Source organism: Leptonychotes weddellii, chromosome 12 (genome assembly GCF_054177405.1).
Source record: "Leptonychotes weddellii isolate Sample4059 chromosome 12, ASM5417740v2, whole genome shotgun sequence".
Taxonomy (NCBI): Eukaryota; Metazoa; Chordata; class Mammalia; order Carnivora; family Phocidae; genus Leptonychotes; species Leptonychotes weddellii.
Window position 1 is genome coordinate 42,110,301 of NC_138380.1, and position 19,005 is coordinate 42,129,305.

General features: G+C 46.4%; 1 protein-coding gene and 2 long non-coding RNA genes across 5 annotated transcripts in view; 1 reads left to right on the top strand and 2 right to left on the bottom strand.

The window, feature by feature from the left end:
* The window catches only part of LOC145716528 (uncharacterized), a 338,765-nt gene that overhangs the window by 38,614 nt on the left and 281,146 nt on the right, over positions 1-19,005 (bottom strand). The window lies entirely within an intron of this gene.
* CHN2 (chimerin 2) overlaps positions 1-19,005 on the bottom strand; it is a 290,315-nt gene that overhangs the window by 28,161 nt on the left and 243,149 nt on the right. For all 3 annotated transcript variants that reach the window (XM_081800343.1, XM_081800344.1, XM_081800345.1), the window contains one exon: positions 6,295-6,372. In XM_081800343.1, coding sequence (XP_081656469.1) covers positions 6,295-6,372 — 78 coding nt within the window. The remainder of the gene's footprint in view (positions 1-6,294; positions 6,373-19,005) is intronic.
* Positions 8,174-16,020, top strand: LOC145716529 (uncharacterized). The gene is made up of 3 exons (XR_014139236.1): positions 8,174-8,240; positions 9,452-9,576; positions 14,867-16,020. It is a non-coding gene; the product is annotated as an uncharacterized LOC145716529 (long non-coding RNA).

A 19,005-nucleotide genomic window follows, 5' to 3' on the forward strand; every position in this document is an offset into this window, starting at 1 on the left:
AAAAGGACTCTTCGGGTCAAAGGCAGTTTTGTCTTAGCTGCTTTATATACGCACAGAAGAGGGGGCTGGAGGTGGCTCAAGTCACTGCCAGCTACAAGTCACTGGGCTTGGGGGGGGTCATTGCCCAGAGTTACCCGAAGGGCTGGAGAGCAGGCAGCTTGTCGAGGGTCACCCAGAAGGGTCAGCAGCGCTGGGCCTCCCGCGCTCAGCCAAGGGTCTTTCCTGTCATCTACTGCTTTTCCCATAATCATGTGACACTGAACTCCTGAGAAATTAGGTTAAACTTTGGACTTTTCCCTCTTGCAAGATCAGATGAAATACTGACCTTGAAGTGAACCTTTTCAGATGGGAACGAAACAGTCGGGGGAATCGCTCCGTCTGTGACAGGAGACTGGGCTTCCCTGAGAGGCCTGCTCAGCAGATGTTGCCAGAGACCTGGGTTTCTCCACCGGGGAGAAATCTGGGGGTGAGTGGTGTTCACCCCCAGATCTGTCTATTCAGCAGCCATCCTACTACCTTTAAAATAGGATTTAATGTCTAAAACACTGATTGCCACAAAGCTTTTTGGGAATCTCCCCACTGCATAAAGTGAGAGACTCTTGTGCTAACTTCCTCTCGGGTTTATGAGGGTATCAGCACTGACCTTCTTCTGACACTGCCCTGACCCCCAACCCCCGCCCCGGCAAAACCTCCAGGGCTCCTGCATTGTCTAGTGCATGTTTCCTCAACCCCAGCATTATTGACATGGGGGTTGGGTAACTCCTTGTGGTGGGGCCTGGGCTGGGCACTGCAGGATGTTTACCAGCATCTCTGACCTCTACTAGATACCCCAGGAGCACGTCCCAGTTGTGAGGATCAGAAATGTCTCTAGACACTGCCAGATGTCCCCGGGGGAGCAAAACCACTCTGGTTGAAAGCTGCCCAGTAGAAGAAGAGCTCACATTCTTATGTCCCCACGGTCTCTCTTGTACCTGGTAGTGCCTGGCGCATAACTGGCCCTCAGTCCATATTTGCTGAATAAAAAAAAAAAAAAATGCCTGTCTAAATAGTTTCCTCTCCTTAGAACTTCGAAAAATACCCAAATAATATGTACAGTGATCATGGGTCCTTTTATTTTTCTCCCCACAGAACACAAAAGGAATATTTCTCTGGACTTAACATGCCAGAATCAGCCATTTAGTCATTTGGAATAGCCCCTTTGAATGTCCTTTGGAATAAAACAAAATATAAAATTAATAACAGCTAAGAACTTGATATGGGTCAGACTCATTAGTACATGATTTACATTTGAGGAGTAGCTTGACCAAGCCACTTCCCTAGTATGTGGCCTAAGCAAGGAGTCCCTCTTGGGTTTGCTGTCAAAATCTATCCTCTTTCCACCAGGCTCTGCTGCTGGAAAGACAGGCAAAAGAGTGGGCAAAAGTGAGCTAACACATTTTTATGAGGTTAAGGAGGATGAGGGAAAGAGAGGGGTTTGCATATGGAAAGCAAAAACGTCTTGTTCCAAAGCAAATGCCCACTGGACTGATAAGAATGCAAAAAGCAATGAGAGGCAGAGAAACTGGAAATGGGCCACATCACCCAGACTGGGCGGTGGTGCTGCTGCCACACCCTGGACAGGTGTCCTGACCATAGCTCCAGGACACACTCGACCTCCTGGACTTCTGGTCCGGGCACCCAGGGTCTCATGGGGTGGGTAGGCATGCCCGGAAGGAGCCTGCTGCATGAGCACGCTTGGACACGTGGTGTACCCGGCAAGAGGGTCTACAGAGAGTGGGGGACATAAAAGGGTGTGTTGAGAAACCGTTTCGTTTATGTCCAGACCAGGCCACTTTTGCGAGTCACCACACCAGAAGCTGAGACAAGAAGAGTAACCTGGGGCGTGTGTCTCGTCCGCTATCCCCACGTATAAGACACTGGATAGCATGCCCCGCCACACCTGCTGGCCAAACGGGGAATGACAACTGGCCTGGCGCACCTGGATACGATCCATCTCTCTGGCACAGTCTGCTGACCCTGGCAAGGGCCCATAGCTGGAAGGGCTTGAGCACAGCTAACACAAGTGTAACAAGCCACGGCTGAGGGCACACTGTGGGGTGTGGTGGGGAGTGCGGAGACAATGGGCCATCTTAGGCAGATAGGGCCATGAGATGTCTCCTGCATGTGCTTTCAACCAATATTCACTGACAGCCTGCTCTGGGCCAGGCCCTGTTCTGGACATGGGGGTGTCTGCAGGACAACAGACACAAATCCCTGCCCCCAGCCCCATGAATGAGTGTTTCCAGCTGAAAAGGGGAAAGCAAGCACACAAGTAAATATGGACCATGCCAGTGGTCAGTGCTATGGAGAAAAGTCAAGCTGATAGGAGGCTGGAGAAGGGAGGGGTGGGGAATAGGAAAGGGATGGAAGGGGATGCATGGGGAAGAGACAGGGAGACCGATGGGGATGGGGAACATGGGGTAAGGTGGGGGTCAAGTGGTTTGCTCTTCAACTTTTAGAACTTTCTGGAGCTCTGCTCTCCATCCATATTCCATATAAGGAAAGAGGAGTGTCCTGCAAGGCCTGGGTAGAGGGAGAGAATTGAGTAGAAGGAGGGAGTGATGTACATGCATGCACATGCACACTGGGAGGACTGAGCTCCCGAGTGGGCTGAGCAGAGAAAATGCCCAGGGTCATCAATCTGCTTCCATCTGGCCTACCCCACACGTGAAGTGAGTACCTCTTTCCTCGATGGTCTCCTCCCTGCATCCTGTTCACTTCTGGCTCATTTCTGACTCCAAGTTTTTGCTCATGTCATTGGCATTGCCCAAAACACTCTTGCATTTTTCTACCGCATGTAGTTAATGGGAGAGGAAGAAACAGATGATAGCAAAAAGAAGGAGGAGCATGAAGAAGTAAGGGTAGAAAATAAATATGGAGACACAGAAGGCTAAACACAAAAGCACAAGCTGAGAGAGAGACAAAAAGATGAATAGCAAAATAATAATCGAAGCTAACCTTACCGGGTGCCACAGACCATAAGCGATTTACATGTATTCCTTAAGCCTTACAACACTCCCATTCTACAGATAAGGAAACTGAGGCTGCAAGAACTAAGCTGCTCACCAAAGGTCAAGTTGTAGCTAGGAGGACCAAGCCAGCCACCGCTATGTTATCACTGCGCAAAGTGGGGAAGGAAGGAAGGACAGTTACCCAGATTGTTGGGGCTCTGGAGTTCATTAGCCTGAAGATTTTGAAGCTTAGCCACAAGGTGTTATTAAGGTAGACCATCTCAAAGAGAGCTCTTCTACCTACATGAGAGTGTCTCTTTCAGTCAACTAGATAAACAGATGCAGATGTAAAATGAGTTAAATAAAGGAAATTTTTTTTCTGTGTATCAAAGAGTTTTCCTTTCAGAGAGGATCCTGTCAATTCCATAATTTCTTCAACAAATACCTCCTGATTCCCAGTATGTGCAAGTAATCCCAGAGAATTTAGGATTCAAATGAGCAGTAGCTGCATCTGCATAGTGTTGAAAAGTACACAATTATTGCATGAGATGAAGCATAAATTTAATTGGCTTCCAAAAGTTCTTGTTCCCAGAGCTAACTTTTGTCTTTTCCTTTTCCTAGATATGCTTTGTTGAGAAAACAAGGAGAGTAGGTAGACACTCAGGCATAGTGCTGGGGAGAGCTTTCTGGAAGAATGGAGCGTAAGTTCTCAACCTGTATAGGGGTGGGAGTTTCTATTTGTTCCTCTTGATGAAGCTCCTGGGGAGAGCCAGGAAAAGGCTTTTTACCTGGGGAAGTAGTCCTCAACCGGGCAGAAAATCTTGTTGTGGGGTGAGGCGTTTAGATCTGCTGACAGATTGGAATCTCTCATAGGAGCCCTTAGGCAAGAATGCAGACTGGGCTTAGCGAGGCTTATTTGCTGATAATCGTGAAAATGTGATTATTTGTTCTTTTTAATGAACACTTACTTTATGCCATACATAGTACTCTCAAACCCGAATTACAAATCAAGAGAGTTTCTGAATAAAGCCTATTAGATGTCAGCATAAAGAAAAAATTTGTGGTTTAGGTCTTAATTTTACACTAATTCCAAGCAGATGGCAGGGGGCCTTTGATAAGAGTTTTCTTTGTTTGGTTAATTCAGTGGTGTGTTAACTAAAAACCCACTGCTCTATTTATAGCACTGACCAGCTTTTAGAGGATTCCTCTAAAGACCACGCAAAATTCCCACTTAAAATGAGTTGGGGGTGGGGAGAGGGCTGAATGAGGGTGGCAGGGGCGAGGAGTGACAGAGGGAACCACCCCCTTCTGGCCCTGCCACTCATTCTTAAGGACAGTGGCACGAGCAGTACCATTGAAAGCCACAATCAAGGGACACAGAGACTCAAGGGGCTGCTATGTCTCAAAGACGTCTATTTAAAACTCAGAAGAGAAATGCTCTGTCTGGCTTATATATTTTCCTCTAACACCGTGTCTGCTCTCTGCCTTTTCTTCTCTCGATAGCTATGTTAGAAGAGATCACACCAAATAGATACCGACTTTTCAAGCAAACATTGAAAAAGCTGTTGATGGATCCCAGTGATAAATAATTAATACAGATCGTGTTAGCAACAGCACTATTTAAGAAAATTAGTTTTAATTATCTTTTTGTTTCAAATGTCTTTGTTTCCCCTTCAGAGATCTGAGATTAAAAAACTGAAGTCAGTTTTGGAAGTGGCAGTCAACTGAATATGCTTGTGTGTTTTGCACACAAGCTCAGACACAGTATACAGAGGGAGAAGCTATCCCCATGCAAATACATATCTCAGGAAGGGCATAATTCCAATTGCATCTTAAAGCCGGAAGAGTTGGAATTTTCAAGAGGAAGGACGAGAATTTGCAAGTCCAAGAAGATCCCTCCTCCCAATCCATAGTGGTGCATCCACAGGATGCAAAGAATCAGGATTTCCACCCAAAGTCAGAAAAATACTTTCTTAAGGCAAAAAAAATTAATAAGGGTAAATACAGAAAACAGAAAAGAGAAAAAGCGTAAAGGCTTTCTGTGCTGCCAATCAGACCTGTCCCTCTTCAGCAATGGGAGAAATATCAAGAGCCCTGGCATTGATGAGGATCTATATAATGCAATTCTTCATCCTCATGCTAAATATGGAGGGCTGGATAATTCCATTCCTCGGCTCAATTATAGCATGCAAATGCTCGAGCTGCTCGCTTTCTAAAACCAGCAGCAGGGCAAACAGACCGAACTGACACGAATGTATATTTAATAGACACATGTTTGTCCTTCATGAAGAACTGGAAAACGACAGAATAAAAGAGGTTTCCCTGGTCACCTCTGACAAAGGGCTTTCTAGTTCCAACAGTTACTCGGGTTACTGGTACTAAAGGAAGGGAGTTTAAAAAAAAAAAGGCAATTCACAATTTGCTGCCCCTGCCTCTTCTTTTCTTCCTGGATCCTTTCATCTCCACTCTCTCCAAATTGTCAGCCCATTTGTTGGGGTAAAACCTCAAACTCCATCTTATCTCGCCTCCACTCAACAGCATCCCTGGCCGGGCAATTTGGCATCAGAATCTCCTCCGGCCCTTCTTGAAACACACATTAGGTCAAAGGAAATAGGCCATGATTTCTGATGGCAGGCCGTTTTTACAAGTGCTGGTCCGAAATGAAGACAGCAGTGTTTCTAGTTTTTCAACACACATGGCAATCGCCACTAAAGCTCCCACCGGCTTTCTGCATCTTTTTGCTTGGTCTGGGGAGCAGCATCAAGGCTGTCGCGGTGCCCCTCTGTACCCGGAGCGCAAACAAATCTTCTGGATGGTATCTCCTGTCATCATTTGCTTTCACAGCTGTCTACACATAAACCAAAGGGGTTAGCATCCCTGAAAACAAAGACGAAACACAGACTGTGAAATGGGCAACTGTTATCTGTTGCTCAGAGACAGCAATATTTTTTACAGCTACTCTGCGTGGAAAAGTACTGCTCGACGTTCCCCCAGAAGATCTCTCACTGCCGGGGACGGGCACGCTCTGCTGTTCGTTCGCTGGACGAGCGATACGAAGAGGAAACAGGCCCAGTGCTCCAGAACTAAGTGAACACACACAGAGGTGTTTCTAGGTGTCAGCATCAAGCAAACTGCTGTCTGAGGTCTCCAGTTTGACACAAAGCAACAGTGTTACGTGCATGATGCACGTAGCTAGATGTGGAAGCCAAGGAATTTGCTGTCTCATGACTTCACAGTCAAAGACAAGAAGGAAACCGTCACCTGCCCCTTAAGAACAGAAGAAAGAGCGCAGAGGCTTGCTTACCTTAAAGTTGTGGGTCTTCTCGTAGTTGAAGTGGTTGTCATTGTGCGTGAGGGCGGCCCTTCGGACCAGGGATGAGATCTGTGAACAGGCAAAGAGTTTGAGAGGAGGCCACAGAAAACCACCTCTGACTCCCACCTTAACCCCCAAGGCCACGGCCAGCAGCTCCTGGCGCTTCCGGCCTGGCTTAGGCTTCCGAACCACAGCACACTTTTTCTCATTTTCCAGCCAGCGTTCCTCGGAGAACATAGTGCCCGGACCCCACATCTTTCTAGTGGCCCCTGTGAAGGCTCGGTGCTGTCAGGTTTTGCGAACCGCGGCTAATGTTAGGCTGCAGATCCGAGGCAGCTGCGTCCTGTCTGCGGAGGCCTCCAGCATGTGACCTGGGAGGGCTGGTCTGAGTGATGGAGGGGGCTCTGCCTCTGAATAAGGACGGGCTGTTTTGTGCTATTTCTCCAGGCCGACGTGTGCCTGGAACAATAGCACACATTCATGTGCACAGCAATCCCCACAAGCTGAGGACGCGGTGGAGGTGGCGGGGCAGGCAGCTTTATTCCTCCTGCCACGGGAGAGACCTCTCGTGCGTGCTTGCTTGCACATTTCACACACACACACACACACACCAACTAGTTCTGATGTTCAAAGCCTGGGGCTGCATCCAATTATTTTGGGGCTCTGAACCCCATCCTGGGCTGAACTCAAGCAGATTAAACCTTTAGACCCTGATGATTGTTTAATCTCACAGGGATAAAGCCTGCCTCTCTTTAAAAAAAAAAAAAAAAATCTGCCCTAGCTCTTGAAGCTTAATTTTTATTCTTATGCATGCATTAAATTAGAGCAGTCTGAACACTGAATGGGGCTCAGAAAAAGAGCACAGCATTTTAGCTCTGAGTTTTGTAGCCAGAGTTTCAACATAAGAGGAGGATGTCTTGCTCCAAGACACTCTCCAGTCTCTCTTCTCCCCTCCAACTCTCAACAATCCCCGCACACACATAGACAAGGCAATGTTCCTTAACTAAAACCAAAACATCGAAGTTGCCTTTATTTTAAATATGACATCTTCAATGTTCATTCTGTTAGCGGCCAAGCCCGATTCTCCCCATGTTCTTAAAAGCATCATCTGTTTGATGGTCTCCCTTGAGACCAAAGTTTTTGGTCCCAAGTCTCTTCACTGTAGCAGTCTTGGGACTACTCCTGATCTGCTGAAAAGGGTTAATGCAGCTAATGCCGGACAGTAAAAGCAATGCTGTTGGAACTAGAAAACGAGGAGGATGTCGATAGCGGGACCATTATGTGGAGGCACAGTCCACGGGTGCCATCCTGGCTTCTACTGAGACAGGGCCCCACATTCCAGCCCCTGTAAGCAGCTTTGTAAAGAATAATGCAAGGTCAGTGTTTGCCTGTAGAATTTTTTATTCCTGACAATTACCATCATTCCACCTTGGTTCAGAAGTGCATCCTTGCAGATCATCCTTGTTACCTTCGGTGATAATAAGAGCCATTTTTTTTTCCTCCTTTTTTTTGAGAGGGGGAGCCAGGAGGGGTCAGAGGGAAAGGGTGAGAGAGTATCTTAAGCAGACACCACACCTTCCACAGAGCCCGATGTGGGGCTGCATCTCATGACCTTGAGACCATGACCTGAGCCGAAACCAAGAGTCCGACGCTTAACCGACTGAGCCACCCAGTCTCCCCTAAGAGCCAGTTTTCATACTGAACTGTTAAGCACAATCATTTTATGTTGTGCCAGATGACATTCAGAATATGTTTAATGCATTTACTTTTCAGCTCATGTGTATGAGAAACCCATTTACTCCCATTTTTTGGATGAAGAGATTGAGGCACCGAGAGGTGAGGCAATCTGCCTAAGGACAGCCCATTGGCTTAAGTGGCACAGCCCAGGACTTGAACCCCAAATATCTGTGCCCAGCACCCGTGTTCCTCAACACCAAGTAAGCCGAGGTGGTGCCATAGCCTGCCGTTGCGTCCTGCTTTATGTGAAATACCGGCCAGGTCTGCCCCCTCTTCCCATTCTTGCCCCACAGTATCTTCACACATGCACACACACGGGGCTGCACGATATTCTTCTTGGTCTGTTACACCTGCTCAGAAAAGGTCAGTGACTCTCCACGGCCTGACCATGTTGTGGCCTTGCAGGTTCTTCATGAGCTTGTCTCAGTCTACCCAGCTCATCTGTTTGCCTGCACTCCCCTCCACAAATCCTAAAAATCCTCTTCTCTGGGTGACTCACCTCAGTAGCTGGCTCCATCCTCTAGCACATTCCAGGATCATACAAAATGTCCACATGCCCAACCACATTCTAACTCAGATGCCACCCTCTCCGAAAAGGCTTCTCCAAACTCCCCACCAGAGGCCAACTCTCTCCTCCGAAATCCCATAGGGTTTTCCCCGCATTTTTCTGATTGCCCTTGTCCCTTTCTATATTAGAGTGATTTATACCTGTCCCTGCCCTATTGAGAGGTCACTGTGACAGGCTCTATGTCTAATTCACCTCTGTTTTCCCTTCATGAGTATCTAATAAAATTCCTTGCCATAGTAGGCACTGAATAAATTTAAGTTGCCAGAAGTAGCTGTACCTATGGGAAGCGAGCATTGCGGAGGAAACTGTGCAAAGGTGACTTATAGGGTGGGGTCTCCTGCCCATCCTTTGAGCCCCCATCACCATACGTTAGCTTCCAAGGACCTAAACCTCCAAGGATGTGCCTTCCTGATGGGCCCCACCAGATTCCTCCTTCCCATTGCTCAATCATAAAGGACATCTGCCACTCACAGGGGTTGAGTGGAAGCATGGTGTATCTTTGAAAGGCTTGTAATCCTTAGCCTAAAGGCAGAAAGACAGAGAGAAGGAATAGGGTCCCTTCCCAAGCCTTCACTGCTTAGCCGGTCCATAGAGACCTTTTGATGGTGAGCCATTCTGTGTAAAATGGACTCTGTGAACTAAACTAGGCTAATTGTATGGATGTATGGTTTTAGAATCTAATAACAAAACTCTTTAAACAAAAGTGGGCAAAAAGGGTCTCCTTTTCCTTTTGGTATATGGGTGGTTGAAGGCAAGGAAATCTAATGTTTTCTCTTTTGTCTGTGCCTTTACTTGTAACAAGTAATTTTTACTTCTATTTGTGACAGTGGTTTCTTTTTTCAGATATTTGTTCCATAGAATTTATCCAGACACAAGACACATTCAGACACGTGAAGGAACCACACGCTGGTCACTCAAGATGCATCTTGACAAGGAACCAGAAGGGCTGCATTTGAGTGAGCATTACTGTGAGTAGTGGATGACCCCAGATCACCCTCTTACTACAGGAAAAATGATTACAAACATCTCTTGGTAAAATTTCCCTCTTAAAGAACTCCATCACACAGAGTTCTTCTTTACCCAAGTACCTCAAGGACAGCGCCTTGGTTTCTTCTATATCCCCCACAATGACTGATGTGTGTTCTCTATACACGGTGGACATTTGATAGTTTGTCCTTTCTAACTAAAATTTCTGTCTGACCTATTTTTGTCTACACATTCATTAGAGGAAGCAACTTTCCCTACCTGCTCTGTTTCAATCAGGGATTCTCAACCTTGGAACTACTGACATTCGGGACCAGATGATTCTTTGTCGTGGAGGCTGTCCTGTGCATGGTAGGATATTTAGTGGTGTCCCCTGCCTCTACTCATTGACGCCCCAACTGTAGTAATAAAAAATCTTTCCAGACATTGCCAAGTTTCTCCTCTGGGGCAAAACTGCCCATAGTAGAGAATACCTGGGTTAGATTAATAACACAAATCTTTACAGCATGCTTCCTGTGTGCCATGTATTATACTAAGTACTTTACATACATTGACTCATTTAAGATTTATAAGGTAGGTACTGTTATAATTATCCCCGCTTTACACATGAGGAAATGGGAACTGAGAGTGTAAGTGAGTTGCCCAAGGTCACACAGCTGGTAAGTGGTAGAGCTGAGATTAGAACACAGGTACAACTAACTAGGTCTATGTTTTTTTGTTTTTGTTTTGCTAAGAACAAGTTTATTTTTGATTGTGATTAAATACACATAACACAAAATTTACCACTGGAACCATTTTAAAGTGTAACACTCAGCAATTCAGTGGCATTAGGTACATTCACAATGCTCTGCAATCATTACTACTACCCAGAACATTCCCATCACCCACAATGAGACCCCATACTCAGTAAGCAGTCCCTCCCCATCCCCCTCCCCTTCTGGTCCCTGGCAGCCACTACTCTGCTCTCTCCATGGATTTCCCGGGTCTGAATATTTCATATAAATGGAATCATAAATATCTGGCCTTTTGTGACGGGTTTCTTTCACTTAGGAAAATGTTTTCCAGGTTCATCCGTGCTATAGCATGTCTCACTACTTCACTGATTTTTATTGCTGAATAATAATCCATCGTATGGACATAATCCATTTTGTTGATATACACTTGCACTGTTTTCACCTTTTGGCTATTGTGAGTAGTGCTAACAAGTTTCTGTTTGAACACCTATTTTCAGTTCTTTTGGATATACAGTAAATCTATGCTTTTAATCACCCTGGAAATGGCCTCATTCAAATAATGTCCACATTTAAAAATATCCAGGGGTTAAAGGCCCCAATTACTCTCTTCCCTGATATTAACCATTAGCAACTCCCAGATTCCCTGGTCTGTTTTTTAAAGAGGAGACTTTTGTTTTCCCTGAGACCTCTTCCAAAGCACGTGCTACTTAAGACACTTTTGGAAGTAGGTGGGGCTATAAATAAATAGTGAAATAAGCTCACCACATCCTTTTTCCTTTTTATAAATAAGGGTTTGGATTCTATTTTTTTATGGCCTCTCACTGTCCTTCTTTCTATGAGGAGGATCCTGAATCCATGAAAGAATCAGGTAACAAGAAGGCCATGGAAGGTTGTCAGATGAAGCCAAGGGGGGCGAGGGTGGGTCAGGGGGCAGACAGATGTGGGAAGACTGAAGCCCACTGGGGGGCTGGTGTGCATGTAAAGTGCCCAGGAGAGAGGGACGGTGGGAGAAAGAGGAATACCCTTCCCTCTGTGCTGACTTTAGTCACCTAGCATCATAAGCCCAGCGGGGACCTCAGAAGTTCATCCAGCCAAGGGCCCCTCTTCACCTGGCTCAGGCAGCCCCACCTCTGGGGACCATGACCTTCCGCCTTATTAGTATCAATTTCTAGAAAAGGTGATGTATCATCAACCTGACATTCTTCCACAGACTTCAAGGAAATTCCACTCCGCATTTAATCCGTCCCTAAAGAGTCTCTCTCCACTATGTCAGCCCCAGCTCTTGTGTTCCTGGGGCCCCTCTTGCTTCTCTGTCCCTTGAGTACGAGTCCCCCTTAGGGGGTGACAGCCTGAGCTATATACCCTGGCTACAAATACTACCCTGCAGCTGTTGCTCGTGGCAGTGTAGGAAATGAAAATCAGTGCTACTCATGCTGGCCAGAGCTCTCGGATAGATGGCTGGTGTTTGGAGGAGGTAGCTCGTGGCTGGGGAACAAAGTTGGCAATGTACCAAATGTCTCATGTGCATTGATCCGATGCTTCTATTTCTAGGATTCTCTTAAGAAGGTTTTCAGACATGGGGCGCCTGGGTGGCTCAGTCAGTTAAGCATCTGGCTCCTGATTTTGGCTCAGGTCATGGCTTCAGGTCATAAGATCGAGCCCCGAGTCAGGCTCCACGCTGGGTGTGAAGTCTGCTTAAGATTCTCTCTCTCTCCCTCTCCCTCTGCCCCTCCCCTGCCCTCTCTCTCTTAAAAAAAAAAAGAAAGAAAGATCTTCAGACGAATTAGATAGAAAAGATACACAAAGAGATATTCATCGTAACAATAATATTAAGAAATGAGAAAAGGCTTACACATCCAGGAGAGGGGCGAGGTTAAATTATGGTGTAAACATGTAACGGATTATTACATAAATTAACAAAGATGATTAAAATAACTTTTAATGATGAAGGTATATGCTCCTGATATAATAATGTTCGGTAAGAAGTAGGCTCTTGAACCATATATAGTATGATTCCCACTTTTGTTAATTAGATGACACAGAAAATATCAGAAGAAAACCCACCAGAACATCTCCAGCACACCAAACTGTTGGAGATATGCTTATGTGGTCATCTCTGTGTGAAGTAATTGTAATTGACATTTATTTTCTTCTTTCTTCTTTTCTGTACTTTCTGAGTTTCCTACAATGGTTACTTTCTATTTCATTCATACAAAAATGTGGAGTTTGTAAAAGTACATTATAAAAACTTTGTTGGGTTTAGTGTGCCTAGATAATAAATCCTTAACATCATAGACCACCTTTGAGCTCATCCAGTCCTGCCTGCTATTCTTACAGGTGAGAACTGAAGGTCAGAGAAGTTCATGCTTCGTGCCCCCTCCACTCCCACCCTGTCACAGGGCTGTTCTACAGTTAGACCTAGAATCAGATCCAAGCTCCGGGTTCTCTTGCCTGGGACACTTCGGCACAGCTGGTGCTTCTCACGCTGAGGCCAGCCTCGGAACCCCTGGAAGGCTTGTGCGAACACAGACTGCAGGGCCCGAGCCCCAGCATTTCTGGGTCAGTCAGTGGGAGATCATGCCTAAGAATCTGCATCTCTAACATGTTTCCAGGTGATGCTGATATTGGTTCCACACTCTAAGGACCCGGTTTGTGCTTTCCACTGAATCTATGGGTCTCAACCTTGATGATATTTAGAATCACCTGGGAGCAAACAAAAGCCACGCTCAAGCTCCATCTATGACCAATTAAATCCAAATTTCTGGGGACGGACCCCAAACTTTAAAAAAATATCCTCCAGCAGATTCTAATACAGTCCTGGCATTGAAAGCTGCTGTACTAATCTCAAGTGCTTCAATCCAGGGGAACTGTTAGAGAAGACGGAGGTATCCAAGTGCTAAATGCTATGGAACACCCTCCCCTCCCACAAAGGAATCGATACCTCTTCAAACACAAAATGTGATCGTGTTTCTACGCCACCCCACCCCCACTTCCCACTGTGGTACTTAAAACCTCCATGGATTCTTAAGCTAAAAGCAAAACTCCATACCATGGCCTACAGGGGCCTTTGTAGGCTCCGGCCACCTCTCCAGCCTTGCCTCCCATCCCTTCCTTCCTGTCAGCTTGAGAATTTATAACCATAAATAATTAGTATGCTTTTAAGATTATTGTCCATGACCCCTTCTAGACTGCGAGCTTTAGGACGTCAGGTGCTGTGTGTGCTCTCAGCACAGATAAGAGCCCAGGGTCATACCTCGCACCAGGCACCAAGTTGGCACAAAGCAGGCTCTCGCTAAATTTTGCTGAAGGGATGAATGAATGAATGTCCGTGGCTATAAAGTATCCTGAGGTCAAAGGACCACTGTAGAGGCTTCTCATCATCACTACCTATTTATCTAGTCACTTTACGCTTGTGAATCCCGGATATAAAATCCAGAGGCCATGCACTTTGGGTTTCCTTTTGATGAAGCTGTCAGATCTCTCGTGTCACTGGTTGGGGCCCTGGAAATAGGGAGAACCCGCAGGGTCAGGCCCTAAGGGACACAACCAGGTTTGGCACTGGAATAATATTAAGAGTAGCATCATATATTTGCGGGTTACGTTATATTTTATCTTTCCTCTATGAAGAAGGTAGAGTGGGTGTCATTATTCTCACTTTACAGTTAAGGAAACTGAGGTCCTAACAGGCATGTTCAGGGGAACAGAATCCAGTGTCTTGATTTTCTTCCCATGGGAATCCCTGACACTTGAGTGGTAGCCGATCAGCAGTGGTGGCTGCTAATGACTCACTGACACAAGGACTCAGCTCTCCTCTCAGTGCCTAGGGGCTCCTCAGAAACTTTTACAATGGGGTGCTCCCCAAAGGCCTTCTATGAACACGTCTCCAGTGATTAGCATGGGACCAACATTAGCTTGGCACTCACGAAAGTTCCGTCGCACGAAAATAAATACCCACCATTTTTGCAGTCTTTCTACTTTCCTTGCCTTCCCTCAGGATGACTCACAATTTTACAAAGAGTCAGTGTGTTCTCGTATTTTTCTTAGATCCTCCGTTTACTTCCCAGACATATGCCTGGGCTTCTGGAGTTGGCTGATGAGTCTGGGCTGCATGTTATTTCTGCAAAGCCACAAGACATTAAATCTTGCCCAGAGACACTCAGGAAAATGCTGCAGGCATTTGGTCAGCACAAAATGAAAAATATAAAAATACAGACATGCACACATGTGTATAGTATATACACACACACACACATACATATATGGGATTGGTGGATGGATAGGAGGCAGGCATGACGATTTCTGCTGTGGCATCCTGTATCTCTGTTCCTGCTGGCAAGTGAAAAAACCAGAAATTTTAAGTGAAATAAGCCCAAATTCCTGAATGATAATCAAAGGGATGGTTTTCTTTTATTAATGCCACTAAGCCTAGCCTAATTGTTCCCATGCACTCTGAACACTACCAGTGCCAGATAAATCGTCCTTGCTCCTCCTAGGGACTGCTCTGGCAGTGTTTGCTATATTCTTTGCTTGTGGTTTGTAGGCCCGAAAGAGGAGGAAGACAACACAAGGGCGCGGCTGACTTGCAAGCTCAGCCCCATGACTGCTAAAGGAAGGAGAGGGAGCAGGGTGGGACCCTGCCCGCTCTCCTGCCCACGTGCAGGGGCGGGTCAGAGCTGCAGAATTCTGGCTTCGTCTGAGTCCATCAAAGCATCGGGGATTGACGGCCGCCCTGGCTGACTCCTAAAACTGCCCGTGACCTCCAAAACTGCTGCGCTCTGCTCCAAGGAGAAGGGGCCTTTCTTTCCGATGGCACAACATGCCCGGCTGCCGCTCCAATTGTTCTCCAGGGACAGAAGGCTACTCTCGATCCAAGAGACACGAAAGGGCTGACGGACCAGTCTCGCTGCCTTTTACGACTCATTTCCCTTCATCCACAGCAGTCAGCGTTCACCCCAACCTGAAGGGCCTGTGGGGTCTCTAAAATGGACCCAAGCACCTTGTCTGGAAGCAAAGAAATAATCGGATCCTTATGGGGCTGACCGAGTGTGTAATGTTACCATTGCCCTTCTTCCCGCATCACTTCTCCGGCGGAGAAGTGGGGGCGGAGGTCAACGGTTTTGGCTAATTGCTGATGTTTCTCACAGGCACCAAAAATCCTCTGTGTTAAGAGAGAGACTTGGTTGTGTCAAGCATCTCACGTATTTCAGCACGTAGCTCTTGTTGCTTTGTTCTTGCGCAGTTTTTAAAAGAGGGAAAAAGAGAGTTATACATCAGTGTAGTCATCCATTTGCTTACACAAGAACTTCAAGACTCTTAGATTTCTTAAATGCCAAGTTTAAAGATGGTCTGGCAGGGTTATTTGTGAGGGAATGGAGCATTTGTTGAATCATGTGCCTTAAAACTGCTTTAGAATATTTTAGGTAACCTTTTGTAAAACTAAGGCCCAGAGAAACAGTACACATTTCAAGGGAGAAGCTGCTATTACAAAGTTCCCAGCAGCGATTTGCCTCCTCTTCTCATACTCCATATTCATTTCCTTTCCTTTGTATTTCCTTGCTGTCCCGTACCTTCCCACTTCGGGCCAAAGAAGTAGGTGCCCAAAATGATTGCCTTATGGGTTTTATTACAAAAGTCAAAGATGCTCAATTTCTGGCTTATGGCGCCCAGCTGTACAGTAGGACCCAAGTGTACTCTCTTACCCTCTCCCCGCCGCCGTCGCTCACTCAGCGGAGCCTGAGAAATTGCCGACAGAGGCTATAGGCTTGCTGAATTACATTTCCTCGTCATACTGCGGCCTGGCAATCTGCAGAGCAGAATGTGCCAAACAGAGCCTCAGGCTGCCTTCCCACCAAGTTCCTGGATAAGGCGCACCTTTGTCGAAAGAAAAAAAAATCGAACTGCCCGGCTGTTTTCTGCATGCAAACTCTCCTATGTTGCAAAGGACAAAGACCCCGATTAAATGGCTTTTCAAAATTTCACTAAACATAGCTCAAATCCCCTCCTGGGCTCTTACAGTGAGCAATCACCCAAACAGAACAGTCTCTGACGCCATTCACAGCTGTGCGGCTGATACCGCCCAGTAGAGCTCCTGGGGCTATTTATGAACCCAGCACTTCTGAAATACGGATGCCTGCAAATTCCGAATGTGAATCTCAGTTTATTTCTGGTCTTCTGTATGAGGGGTGACCGGGATCTCCATATTCTACAATTGGTCCTCGAATTTGTATGTTGGCCAGCCTTATGTCAAGTATATAACCCTGTAGCTCCTTCCCAGATGGAATGCCAGAGTAGGTGTGGTGATGCGGACACTTCTACCAGTCACTGCCTGTTCTGGGAAGACAGACTGTCATGCTGATGTGTAAGCACTGGTGTTCCAGAGGGAAAGCTCGGTGTGAAATGACCACATCCACTATGACCTCAGCTCTGTTTTAATGCAATATAATTGTTCTTGGAATGTTTCATAGTTGTTTCCTTCCTTCCTTCCTTCCTTCCTTCCTTCCTTCCTTCCTTCCTTCCTTCCTTCCTCCTTCCACAATTATTAAACACTGATTATATATCAGACCCTGTTTCACATCAGTGGGATAGAGTAGTGAACAACTGACAAAAATCTCTGCTCTCTTGGAGAGCAGACATAAACAAAACTAATAAGGGCATTATAGATTATTCTAGGAAGGGATAAGTGCTATGAAGAAAAATAAAGTGAGAATATAGACTAGAAAAGGAGGGTGCAACTTAAAGCAGGATGGTCAGGAGAGGCTCACTGAAAAGGTGACATTTGGGAGAAGACTGGCAGGAGGTGACAGGGTGAGCCATGCTGATATCTGGAGGAAGAGCCTTCCAGGCAGAAGGTACGGGAGATGCAAAGGCCCTGAAACAGGAGTGAGGTTGGCACGTTCAGGAAATAACAAAGATGAAGAGTGGCTAGAGTAGTGTGTACTAGGAGATGAGGCAAGACACCCAGAGCCTTGCAGGAGAGTGTAAGGACTCCCACTTTCACTCGGAGTGATGTGAGTAGCCACTGCAGAGCCTTGAGTGGATTTGTGGTATGATCTGAATTGCTTTTAAAAGCATTGCTCTGCCCGCTGTGTTGAGGACCATAGGAGGGTGAAGGAGGAAGCAGAGAGGCCAGCTAGGAAGCTATTGCCGAAATCCAGGTGAAGGGAAGACAGTGGTTAGGACCAGGGAAGGAGTGGTGGAGGTGGTGAGTGGTGGTCAGATTCTGGATATTTTCTCAAGGCAGAGTTCATAGGATTAGCTGACAGGTTGGATATGAGGTATAAGACAAAAAGAGGACTCCAGGATAACGACATAGTTTGGGGCCTGAGCAACTAAATAAAGTTTCCATGAAATGAGAGGATGAAGGGGGCACCTGGGTGGCTCAGCCAGTGGCGCATCTGACTCTGGGTTTTGGCTAGGGTCGTGATCTAATGTGGGATCAGTCTCTGCGCCCAGCGGGGAGTCCTCTTGGGGATTCTCTCCCTCTGCCCCTCCCCCCACTCACTCGAGTGCACTTCTCTCTCTCTAAAATAAATAAATCTTTAAAAAAAATAAATGAGAGAAAGAAGATCACAAAAGGGGCAAGAGTAAGGGAGAAAGTCAGGAACTCCATTTGCTGTGTTTAATATGGAGTAGGCAGCTGGACATGGAAACTTGGGAGTTCCAGGAGCACCTGGGTGGCTCAATCCATTAAGCCTCCGACTCTTGGTTTCAGTTCAGGTCATGATCTCAGGGTTGTAGATTGAGCCCCATGTCTGGCTCTGCGCTCAGAGTGGAGTCTGCTTGTCCTTCTCCTTCCCCCTCTGCCCCTCCCCCTGCTCTCTCTCTCTAAAAATAAATAAATAAAATCTTTTAAAAAGGAAAAGAAATATGGAGCTTCTGGGAGAGATAGATGCTGGAGACGTACCCCTGGGAGTTATCATGGGGAGATGGATTTACAGCAAGGGAGTAGTGGACACAGAGAACAGCAGAGGCCCCAGGACCCAGCCCTGGGGCACTTCAACTATTATGAGGTTAGGAAATTCAGAAGGAACTGGCCAAAGAGAAAGAGAAGGCAAATTTGATATTCTGGAAGCTGACTGGAGAGATGATCAATTATATCTAATGCTGTTGATAGGCCAGGTATAATGGGGACGAAGAAAGAACGACAGGATTTGGCACCATGAGAGTGAGTGACCACCTTGACAGGAGCAGTTCCCAAGGAGTGATGGGGGGCGACCTGATTGCAGAAGCTTTGAGAGAGAATGGAAGGAGCGCAACTGGAGTGGCATGTTGTAGAACCAGGGCTGGGGAGCACCGAGAGCCAGGGGAGCAGCAGGAAGGGGTGGGGAGAGGTGGGATCAAGAGAAAGACTGTTTGTTTTCCCTTTTCAGAAAGGAAGAAAGCCACTGAGATTTCTTCAGCCATCATAAAACCATATCCCCTATACTCAAAAGTCCGACTCCATTTTTGGTATTTGACTGCTGACAGCTTTTAAGTCATTCAGGAGGCGTGCATGCCCCTCCCTTGAGGCCAGTGTGAGGTCAAAACCATGCAAGTCTCCCCCTAGCCACCCTAACACCTTAAGCTAGTTGTCCCTTCTAACTCTCTCCAGCCATTTTTAAACCTGCTGGGGAGTCTGTCCTGCTTGCCCCAGGGAACCTCATTATGTGAGTAATTACCCTTTTCATATCCTCTTGATGG